The sequence below is a fragment of the Cimex lectularius genome, unplaced genomic scaffold (assembly GCF_000648675.2).
Source record: "Cimex lectularius strain Harlan isolate CLEC.00 unplaced genomic scaffold, Clec_2.1 scaffold74, whole genome shotgun sequence".
Lineage (NCBI taxonomy): Eukaryota > Metazoa > Arthropoda > Insecta > Hemiptera > Cimicidae > Cimex > Cimex lectularius.
The window spans coordinates 891,264-902,845 of NW_019392795.1; the positions used below are offsets into that span (position 1 = coordinate 891,264).

The following is an 11,582-nucleotide window of genomic DNA, read 5'->3' on the forward strand; positions in this document are numbered from 1 at the left end:
GTATTCTTATAGTGGTTAATTTTTATGTTTAATCTCCTTGCCTTGGTCTCTTTGTGCCTGGTTTCTTAAGTAATTCTAGTTAATGTTTATATTTTTTTAATTTTCTTCTCCAGTGGGACTTTGGTAGCCGAATGGTTGTGTCAGACGAAAAAATTAAGCAAAAAAAAAAATAATAAACCCGTTATATTTTTCTACAATTATTATTATAAAGTAATATTTAAATTTTGTTTTAAACCAATTCAATCCCCTTTTTGTAGGTCGGACGTTTCTTAAAATACGAATTTCTCTAGTTTGCAAAGAAAAACTTTATTTAACCCTTTGTCATTTTAGTTTTATTTTAAACATTCGTTTATTTTTATATTTAAAAAAAAACGTAAAATAAAATAAAAGAGTCTATTTATGAAAACCTTAACAGTTTTGATCATAAGTTATTGAAGTCTGCCATGATCGAAAACGCGTGGCTGAGCCAGTCAGATCATCATAGCACTGGCCTTTCAGCTTTTCTCTGTCAGCTCACGAGGTTCTCGTGTTGGAATACACGACAGTAATTTAAAATTAAATTTTTCTGCTGTGTCTTTAGCTTAAAATGAAAGCAAAGGGAGAGGTGAGTAATTTAAATTATTCAATTAGATAAATAAACGTATAGAGGACAGTAAAAGTGACCCGGTGTCTTGGTCTTGTCACGTCCCATGTGCTGTAACCTCAACTTCATCTTAATACCCTCAGATTTTTTCTAATAAATCCAATTATTGTAATTTCAGTTGAAAGAATTCGAGGTGATCGGTAGAAAGATACCCACCGAGAAGGAGAAGACGGTCCCTTTGTATAAAATGAGGATCTTCGCCCCGGACGCTATCGTCGCCAAGTCGCGTTTCTGGTACTTCCTTCGCCAGCTGAAAAAATTCAAGAAGAGCACCGGAGAGATTGTATCACTCAAATCGGTAATTTCGAATTTCTTAAAGTTTTCTGTATTCAGTTATCAACTAACTTTAATATTTAAGCGTAAGTTTTTGACTTGAGGCTTGCTGACCAGAAGCCGTCTGGAAGCATTTTGAAGACTGCTGTGCATTACAGTACATTTTGTCCAATCTGGTTACATCATCGTTATTATTATCTACAACTGCATAAATTAATGCATTGAAACATAAGTGGTGTGTTAAGCATGAATGTATGCCAACGATGACCTACCTGGCTTTACATGCACAGTTGATCGTGTGGCTCAACCTCCTGGTTAGAGTGGAAGGTGGTATTCCTGAGTGGAAAGGTCACGGTTGTGGAAGTTGAAAATGGAGATTATTTTGAGTGGAAGAGGGTATTAATGTAACCATCTTCTCATCCTGTATGTATTGAGTGTGAGTCAAAATTGATTGATTACATTGATCACAGAATAATAATTTGCTTGGGTTTGCTCTACCTTCTATGAATTATTACCTCTGCATCTTACAAGGAAACAATTGACGATTAAATTTTTAGCTTTTCAAATGCACGATACTACTCTGTTGTGGGACGGGATGCTCTTTCTGCTGCATTGTTTTGTAAAACTAACAAACCCCCAGTTACGACCTTTCCTCTGCTGGAAATATAATGCAAATGAAAAGCATCTCTTTGGGAAGAAATATCCGCCCGTCAGACACTAAGCTCCATGGTTCATCTTTATGTATCTATTATTATGAATGTTTAAAATGTGCCTTTCTAAACCCCCAAAAATTACAAATGAAAATTAGTAATTATTCTCTTATTTATATTATAATATTTCTTTATTCTTTTCTACGGATTCTCCTTGGTCCATTAAGAGCAAGAAAAAAGATTTTAGACTAAATAATTATTTATAAGAAAATATGAGAAAACAAGGAAGCATGCAAATAAATAGAAAAACAAAGAAAAAGAACATAAAGGAAAAAATAATATAATTGCAATAATTACCCACTGGATAAAGAGGTATTTTTCCTTATTAAACACTAGCCACTTATACAAACAGCTCTTTTTCAATCATTTTACATAAAAATAAAAAACGAGGCAGAGAGGAGTAAGGAGAGTTGGTGCAGCCGAAGAGAGCGAGAGAAGCCTACACTGTTTTGTCTGGTCTTTCCTGGCTGCCGGGCAAGTAATGTGGCTCTGATAACATCCGAAAATGCCGCCAAGTAATTTCGTCACACTACCTAAGGTCAGGATTTGCAAGGAGAGAATGGGAGTACACTATCGGCTTTTAAACCGAATAGGCCCACTTGGCTACGCTTTTTTAAATAGATGGCCCAAAATATTAATATGTGGTTGCGACAGTTTTGTTTTCTAATGGTTGTAATAATGTTAAATTTGGAAAAAATCCAGAGTTGTGAATTTTTAAGTAGAACACTGGAAAAATTGTTCTTGACGAATTCAGGCAAAAAATATCTATGAAAATTTTTATTAAGGGTTTTGTAGGGTGCTTAAAAAGAATCCGAATAGCTTTTTACAATAAAAATATTGTTTTGCCTACTTCACCAGAAGCTTCTTTTGGTTGTGGCTTTTTATATATTTATTCTTATTTAATACAATCCTGCGCACTATAAAAATAAAAATAAAAAAATTAAAAAAAAACCACTCCTAACCATCCCTATCTAATATTTTTTTATTTAATATCATACAAAGGAAAAGTTTAATTAAAATTGGTGATCTCATACTATCATATCGCTTGACACTAGATTAAAGTTATGAAAATAATTAAGATTTTTAGTTCCTTCCTGACCCAGAAGGCAGAAAGTCCATATTATAAAGTGTGACATAATATTTCCTATTTGTTGAAATCAATAATTAATTTTAATTGAAAATATTGTAGTATTTAAAAAAAACTAACCCTCAGGTTCCGGAAAAATCCCCATTGAAGATCAAGAACTTTGGTATTTGGCTCCGATACGACTCAAGATCTGGAACCCACAACATGTACAGGGAATACAGAGACCTGTCTGTGAGCGGCGCAGTCACTCAGTGCTACAGGGATATGGGCGCTCGTCACAGGGCAAGGGCTCATTCTATCCAGGTATATACCTTTCCATATACCGTTGCTGGCTTAATTTCTCAAAAAGCTCGGTTTTTATTTATTTATTTATTTTTTTAATTGATCTCTGCTTTGTTTTCTAGATTATCAAAGTCAAGGTGATCGCCAACAGCAAGGACTGCAGGAGGGCTTTAGTCAAGCAGTTCCACAACTCTAAAATCCGTTTCCCTCTACCGAAACGTATCCAACAAAAGAAGGAAATGCCTTTGTTCTCGGTTAGGAAACCAAGAACATACTTCCTGTAATTTTGTTTCTTAATTTTAAATACACATTTTTTAAAATGATTATTGTCTTTTATTTTTTATTCTTGTTCAATATGCCTCTCAATTAGGCAACCAAGCTCTGTTTCCTCTCTGGGCTCACATTCAAATTGAGCTATTTTCAGTTCCACTTCCATTTCTACCTCAGTTAATGGAGAACCTTGCAGCTTCAAAGTTGTGCTTAAGGCTTTTTTTTTTTAAACAAGGGCTTAAATGTAGCCATGAATTTTCCTTTGGCTTTATCATTAATGCCTATTTTCACACTTATTTTCATCCAGACATTATACAATACAATGTACATTATACGCTTTATTTTTTATTTAAATAAGTAGTTAGTTTGATTGTTGCTCCAATCCAGCTGTATATTTTTTATTGAATACTATAAAAAAAATAATATATAGCGAGAGCAAAGTGTAAACGTTCCTTTTCACTCTGATACCTGTCCCTTTTGACCTGAACAAAAAGGGGAGTACTGGGTAATATGAGTGGCCCATTTTTCTTGTGCCATGATGGTCTAAATTGAAACAGCGTAACAAATCAGAGTAGCAGACAATCAAAACTGCTGTTTTTTGTTAATTTTGATGACCACTGTAAATTTGTTCCAAAATGGATGTTGTCAATTCTAAGCTCTATTAAGAACAAACGTTACATGAGGTGGTTGCCAATTTTGGTTCAAGGTAGATGGACAAAGCACACACCATAAGTCCTGATTCTGACCTTTGCCCCTTCAGATTACACCTTCTATGCAATTTCATTAAGGGAGAAAATGGCTACAAAGGGAACAAGGGACTCATAATTTTTTAACATGTTCACTTCAGATGACCATGGCATCATGAGTGAGTTGTTTCACCATGTGGATAATGCCATCATGAGTGAGTTGTTTCACCAGGTGGATAACACTATGGCATCATGAGTGAGTTGTTTCACAAGGTGGATAACACCATGGCATCATGAGTGAGTTGTTTCACCAGGTGGATAACACCATGGCATCATGAGTGTGTTTTTGCCAGGTGGATAACGGCATCATGAGTGAGTTGTTTCACCAGGTGGATAATGCCATCAAGAGTGAGTTGTTTCACCAGGTGGAAAACGTGAAATGTAGAACTGAAGTTCTTTCAAATCTCTCAAAAAATATCCCTAAAGACAACTGAAATCAGTCCCGCAGTGAATATATTAAAGCAAGTTTATGATGCCAATAAATAGTCAATTAATTAATAATGTAAAATTTGTTTATTAAGAGTTTATCAACTTATAACATTTTGTCACAGTTATTTTATATAGGAAATGCGAAAGCTTTGTTACAAATGTTAAAACAATAATTTTACTTTTAAATAAATACACTTCTTGAATCCTGGTATAAGGAAGAAGATTCAAGTAGTGCACTGCATAAAATTACATAATTAACAATAATAAAATGGTACACTAATATTTTATCGATGTTAACGTGTAGAGGAGATATGTGAAAAAGCAAATGATAGAAAAACGATATTTTAAGTTCAATATACATTGGCTTTGTAGCTGACGACAGTGTCCACTTTGTAGAGCGATGTTGAAAACGACCTTAGCTTAACCTCCTGTGAATTGGCAATAAGGCAGGGCCCCATTTCGCCCCACTGATCAGGTACATCGATATCGGGCAATGTGTGTATTAATATATCAAAAGAACCTGGAAAAAAATAAACAAATAAATACACATAAAAAACAAGAATGGCTCTACTTACAAAGGCAATCGAGAAGAGGAAGAAAGCTGACAGTGGAGCATATTTGCCGTAGTACGTCCCTGATTTCTTTCTGTATGACTTTAATGTCCTTGTTGCCCACCGGCTCTTTCCCGTTAATGACTTCTTTGCCTTTCATCGCCTCTTCGCATTGTAATTTGAAATCCCACCTTTCCAACACCTCTTTGTTTGAAATGTTGGTGATCACTAGTGATATCATCTGGATCTTCCCGAGCATGAGCCACTCTAGACAGAAATGCATGGAATTGTTAGAATTTTTAAAAATTAGACGCCGGATTTATTTGACGAGGTTTATTAGGCTGTACGCACACTTTGTAGTGGGGACTGGTTTCAGGGGTTCAGCGTACAAACTGTCGGGTCTAATTATTCAAAGACATAAGCCTATTATTTCTAATTCTGTCCATTACGGCAGAGAATAGAAAGACTAAACGATCAAATAATAAATATTGGACTTATGTCAATAAAAAACATACAGGATCTGGAGATGATCAAATTACAAGATGTTAGATATTTTTAGATCTAAGACGTGATGAACCATGAACCACGTTCATGTACAAGGATGGCTTTTAAGAATGCCAAAAGACTCCTGATATACTAAGAAATAAAACCAGATCTAATCATCACAAAATTGTAAAGAAAATAAAAATAAATCAGATATCTATAACAGCATCCGTGAAAAAATGTGAAGAAAGCTAAACTTTGACAGACCCTTCCAATTACATTCATGACAGAAATCTTTGGAATAAAGGCAAGTCTAAGTTTCAGGAAGGGGCCAAAATCTGGAATATTGATGGATGAAAGATGGTCTAAGGGTAAAAGGGCTAAAAATCAGACCCCATAGGTTCATGCAATACAACTCTGCATGGATCTACATACTTTCAGATGGTCAGGAGGCTATAAAAGCACTAAATATGTATGCTTTTAGTTCCAAAACAGTCTGAGAGTGTACAAATTGCCTAACGGTCCTAGAAGAACACAGCAAGGTTACCTTGAGATTCCAGATGATGGTATGGTAGCTGACCAATTAACCAAAGAAAGAGCCGTATAATCCAAGGGATCGGAACCACAACTAGGTACACAGAGTGTGGTTAGGGCTGGAAAAATGGCTCGATGAAGCAAGCTAAGGGATTTAAATATCTCTCAAAAACTCTCTTTCAGCAGGCAAGATTTCAGGAAAATTACAGGCCTCTACTCTATACTGGCCCTCTTAACTGACTAAACAAGTGGGAAAAGCACAAACAGAAACATGCCGATTCTGCCATGAGAAACCATAGACATCGGCATATATCCCGTGAATCCAAGGCACTTCGGTAAGGCGGTTTCTCTCACCTAGAGAGCTCAAAGGCACTCAGTAAGTGCTTGGTTTTGTGGAGAAAAACACAGTTTCCATGGTACAGTCTTAAATATAAGGCTTATGGGGTGTTGAATCGCACTTAAACGGGTGCTTGTGACAAACACATGGAATGCTTGGACAAGAGCAGTTTTACAAGGGAAGTCGAAGAAGTTGTTTGTCTGTGGTATCTCTATCGCCCCTATACACTAAGACGGCGACAACACAGTATTGGGTCTATCCGATTTTAAGGGATAGAATTATAATATTATTAGAATAACTGTCTCTACCCAAAATTAGATGATTATGAACTACCCAAAATTATTCAATTATTTTAGAATGTCAATTAACCCTCGGCAATTTTTTTGCACTTGATTAAGGGCAATATTTAATCAAGACCTCAATGCATGAGGGATTCCCACTAGAACAAAAACTAGTCATAAAACATTGGAGAACAAGAGTGCACCCACTTTTAAAAATAGATTGGAGAATAAGTTAAAAGCGCCAGAACTTTTTTATCATGCTGCAATGCTGAACTGCTTGACGGTAAAACCACCTATAAATCACTGGAACGTGGTGGTTGATGAGATATAGTCATTTGTGATGGTTGTGACAGATACGGAGCTGTAATAAAGATAATAATCGCTACACACAACGTTCCACAATGTAGGTCTTTTTTCAATTCATCGATCAGGAGATCAGTGTCAACAAGATACATTTCTGTCATAATGATTGGGAAAAAAAAATTCTTTGGTAAAATGCGCGTTGATCTGAACAGACCAATTAGTTACTTTGTATCTCGACTCGGTGAATCGCGCATTACCATTTGCACCCTCTATTTTGAACTTCAGCATTTCACTAACGCACGTCTGTAAATGCGCGTTAGAAAATGCTTCATGTGTACTAGAACTAAGTTTCACAAAAGGTTGCAGTGGTAAAAAAAGAAGAAAAAAGCTACATATTTGAAGATGTTAGATATTTTACGATCTGAGAGGTGATCAACTGGTAGTTGATTCATCTCAGATCAACCGATATTTTCTAATTTTTACTGTCAAGGCTGAGAATACAAAATATTAATCCAACAACAAATACTGGACTTACATCAATAGAAAATATACTACAAAATTGAATTAATTGGGGATGATCAAATTACAAATATGAAAATATCAGATATTTTGACATCTAATATCTCATGTACCTGTAGTTTGTTCATCTCACATCTGCATATCTTTTCTAATGCTGTCTGTCAGGGCTGAAAATAGAAAGACTAGTGATGATCAAATCACAAATATGGAAATTTTGAAGATATTTTAAGATCTGAAGTGTGATGAACCTGTAGTTTGTTCCTCTCAGTTCAACCTGGCCAACCTGTTGAATTATTCTGCCTGCACAGCTGAGTATAGAAAGAGTAGGATGATCAAACCTCGAATATTGGACTTTTGTCAATAGATAAAAGACAGATTTGGACGATTAGTGAAGATCGACAATTCAATTACAAATATGAAGAAGATATTTTGAGATCAAGATCCGATGTACCTGTAGTTCGTTCATCTCACATCAACCTGGTGAGCCTATTTTTCTAATTTTGCCTGTCAAAGCTGAGAATAGAAAGCCTAGGACCATCAAACAACAAATATTGCAGTTTTCTCTATAGAAAATACAGATCTCAATGATTACAGTCGAATAAATTACAAATATGAAAATGTTGAAGGTATTTTGAGATCTGAAGGTTGAGTTCATTTCAGATCAAACATGTCAATTCTGGATCTCTGACATCCCTTGTGAATCTGAGGCATTAGACTGTATACGGTATAGCTAGTTCAATAAGGCAGTTCAGAAGTGTTAAATATTTTAAGATCTGAGGGGCGATGAACCTGTAGTTTGTTCATCTCAGATCGAACATGTTAATTCTGGATCTCAGAGCGCACATCTTTTGTGAATCTGGGGCATTGGACTGTATACGGTATAGCTACTTCCGTAAGGCAGTTCAGAAGTGTTAAATATTTTGAGATCTGAGGGGCGATGAATCTGTAGTTTGTTCATCTCAGATCGAACATGTTAATTCTGGATCTCAGAGCGCACATCTTTTGTGAATCTGAGGCATTAGACTGTATACGGTATAGCCACTTCAGTAAGGCAGTTCAGAAATGTTAGATATTTTGAGATCTGAAGGGCAATGAACCTGTAGTTTGTTCATCTCAGATCAAACCTGCCAATTCTGGAATTCAGAGCGCACATCTTTTGTGAATCTGAGGCACTGTGTAGCCACTTTAGCAAGGCAGTTCAGAAGTTTTAAATACTTTAAAATCTCAGAGGTGATCAACTGGTAGTTGATTCATCTCAGATCAACCGATATTTTCTAATTACTGGCAAGGCTGAGAATACAAAATGTTGATCAAACAACAAATACTGTTACATCAATAGAAAATAAACAAATTGGGATGATCAAATTACAAATATGAAAATGTGTTATTTTTGGATCTAATATCTCAAGTACCTGTAATTTGTTCATCTGACATCGAGCCTATTTTTTTATAATTTTGCCATGGCTGAGAATAGAAAGACTACAGTGATAAAACAAGAAATATTTTTGAGTTTGAAAAAATTATCTTTTGTTTGACCAAGGAACTAATGTTTGCAAAGGAACACAAGTTTCTGATTTTGTTTTCACCCTTGTCATTCATCGTAATATAAATTACTTGATAAATAAGCAAATGATACCTTTAATCTGGCTCAGCACGGAATCGAGGAACGAAAGTATTTTCTCATCGGTTGTTATGAACATTGACAGGCCGAAATGTTCTTCCTGGCCGAAACTCTCAGAAGGATAAACGCCCCTCTGGTACAGTATACTGTTGATGCCGAAATCTGAAAATCATGATCATAAATTAATTAAAATTAAAAAGTCAATATTAATACACATGCCGAGCTACTTACTCAAATATTCCAATATGATCTTGGACGAGCCCTTGAGTGTAATGGCATTATCTGACTTTTTCAACTGTTCTGTCATTATTATTTAATCACTATTCGTTCGATTATTTTTTTAAAATTAAATAAATAAATTTAAATTACGTAAAAACCAATGTATATTTTTTCCTTTGACTGCGTTTGTTTTAAGTTTAACTCACATAACTTGCTCTGTGTTAGCTCGAAAAGCATGGAAAAGTGAAAATTTTGATTAAATTTATTGACAAAATACTTAAATAAACGACAGACTCAAACAAGTCGGGATAAATCAAAGAAACGGACAACAAAGTGGGGGTGAGGAAAAACGGTTAAACCGAAAAAGCGATCACAGCGGCAAGCGCTACGAATCGATATATTTCACCGAGAAACGATATCAAATATAACAAATTATAAACAATAACAACGGCAATATAATTTATATTGTTATAAAAATATAACAAAACAAAGAAAATTTGTTGCTAAAAGTTAAATCATAAATTTAAAAAAGTATGTAGTAGTTGTTGATCAACAGTAGTTGTAGTTCAGGTTAGTGTTAAGGTCCAATTAGATACAAAAATCGAATTCCTCTCAATAATATTATAAAATATAATGTAATATATATCATGTAATACAGACAAGTTTAAAGATTTAAGATTATAAACAATTTAGCCATAAATCGACAAAGTTCATTGGAAAAAACAAGTTTTTTTTAAACACCCAAGAGGGAAATTTCGTTCAATATTTAAGAGATAAACATCAAAATTTCACAATTTCAATTATTAACTAATCCAATAAAATTGTAAACCGTAGGAAAGCATCATAACATAATTATTGTTTAAAATTTGACATTTAGCAAGTCCTATTAAATTTAAATTGTTGGCAAACAATATAGCCAGAAATGGGATCCTTTCCCCAAAAATTTCAAAAGTTAACTGATCCTTAAACAATTTAATTTGCCAAATATTGTAAAAGTAAATGTTATCAGAACTCTGTTCTTTAAAGTTCGACAATTATACAATTAGCCGGTCCATTTGCATTTAAACTGTCATCTGAAAGCTAAACATTATGAAATCATTTTATTTTTAAAATCAAGTAATCAAACAAGTCTAATTTAAAAAAAAAATTCTTGCCCTGTTCAAATTTCAATTGACAGCCATAGGCAAACATGAGATCCTTATAAAGATTGCTTGAAATTAGATACTTTCAAGATTATTAAGTGAGATGCAGTCTGGTGTGATGTAGGTTTCAGAAAAGTACTTTCAAGTTTAAACTACAGGAAAATTAAGTTTAAATTATTCACCGTACGGATATTTTTAGTATCTAAATGTTAATAATTAACTTTGTCCATTAAAATATAAATTATTCAAACATTAGGTCAGAGATAAATGTTACATTTTTATACTCTGAACTTCAATAATCAGCTAGTCGCTTCAAATTTAAATTTTTGACAGAATCATAGTCAGATATTATTAAATCATTATTCTCTGAATTTCGACAATAACTAGTATTTTCACTTTTTAAACATTGGGATACTTTTATGGGCCTAAATGTTGATAATTAATTTTGTCCATTAAAATATAAATTATTTACTTCAGTTAAACATTAGGACGGATATAAACATTATATTTTTATAGCCCAAACTTCAATAATCAGCTAGTCGCTTCAAATTTAAATTTCTGACAGAAATCATAGACAAATATTATGAAATCATAATTCTCCAAATTTTGTCAATAACAGTATTTTCAAATGTTAACATTTGGATCTTTTTAGTATCTAAATGTTAATAATTAACTTTGTCCATTAAAATATAAATTATTTACCATAGTTAAACATTAGGAAAGAGATAAACATTACATTTTTATACTCCGAACTTCAATAATCAGCTAGTCGCTTCAAATTTAAATTTCTGCCAGAAATCATAGTCAAATATTATGAAATCATTATTCTCCAAATTAATGGCCATCGGTGGCCGCAAGGTTTAGTCTTTGACACGGCGCTCATCACTGTAAAGTAAAGGTCCTGTAAGGTCATACTTACAAATGGGCTTTTTTCAAAAACACCGATACCCTGAGGGTTGATGCAAAAAAAAAAAAAAAAAAAAATGGAAAATTCATTTAACGATTTGAATGAACTTTTCATATTAACCCTGTTTAGCTTCTAAATAACCCTTTTTCCCCTCAAATTAACTTTTTTTAATATTTCAAATTAATCATTTTTAACTTCAAATTACCCCTTTTTATTTCAAACTAAGCTCTTCTAATGTCTGATTA

At 33.8% G+C, this 11,582-nt stretch overlaps 2 protein-coding genes across 2 annotated transcripts; one reads left to right on the plus strand and one right to left on the minus strand.

The window, feature by feature from the left end:
- The first annotated feature begins 469 nt into the window (after positions 1–469).
- Positions 470–3,318, plus strand: LOC106667651 (60S ribosomal protein L18a). Its single transcript, XM_014395730.1, has 4 exons — positions 470–604; positions 762–941; positions 2,840–3,016; positions 3,118–3,318. The coding sequence occupies exons 1-4, from the start codon at positions 587–589 to the stop codon at positions 3,277–3,279; spliced, it is 537 nt and encodes a 178-aa protein (XP_014251216.1). The 5' UTR covers positions 470–586; the 3' UTR covers positions 3,280–3,318.
- A 1,187-nt stretch (positions 3,319–4,505) lies between these two features.
- On the minus strand, positions 4,506–9,676 carry LOC106667483 (mitotic spindle assembly checkpoint protein MAD2A). Its single transcript, XM_014395441.2, has 4 exons — positions 9,301–9,676; positions 9,085–9,231; positions 5,016–5,258; positions 4,506–4,960 (listed from the first exon to the last, which is right to left on the minus strand). Exons 1-4 carry the CDS (start codon positions 9,374–9,376, stop codon positions 4,791–4,793), a joined length of 636 nt encoding a protein of 211 aa, XP_014250927.1. The 5' UTR covers positions 9,377–9,676; the 3' UTR covers positions 4,506–4,790.
- Positions 9,677–11,582: the final 1,906 nt, after the last annotated feature.

Excerpts from the sequence above, each read along its gene's own strand:
- LOC106667651 (XM_014395730.1), top strand. Across the intron at positions 942-2,839 it reads AGATTGTATCACTCAAATCG|GTTCCGGAAAAATCCCCATT; the intron begins GTAATTTCGAAT and ends ACTAACCCTCAG. Across the intron at positions 3,017-3,117 it reads CAAGGGCTCATTCTATCCAG|ATTATCAAAGTCAAGGTGAT; the intron begins GTATATACCTTT and ends TTTGTTTTCTAG.
- LOC106667483 (XM_014395441.2), bottom strand. The coding sequence starts at position 9,376 with ATGACAGAACAGTTGAAAAAGTCAGATAATGCCATTACACTCAAGGGC. Across the intron at positions 9,232-9,300 it reads GATCATATTGGAATATTTGA|ATTTCGGCATCAACAGTATA; the intron begins GTAAGTAGCTCG and ends CATGATTTTCAG. Across the intron at positions 4,961-5,015 it reads TCCTCTTCTCGATTGCCTTT|GTTCTTTTGATATATTAATA; the intron begins GTAAGTAGAGCC and ends ATTTTTTTCCAG.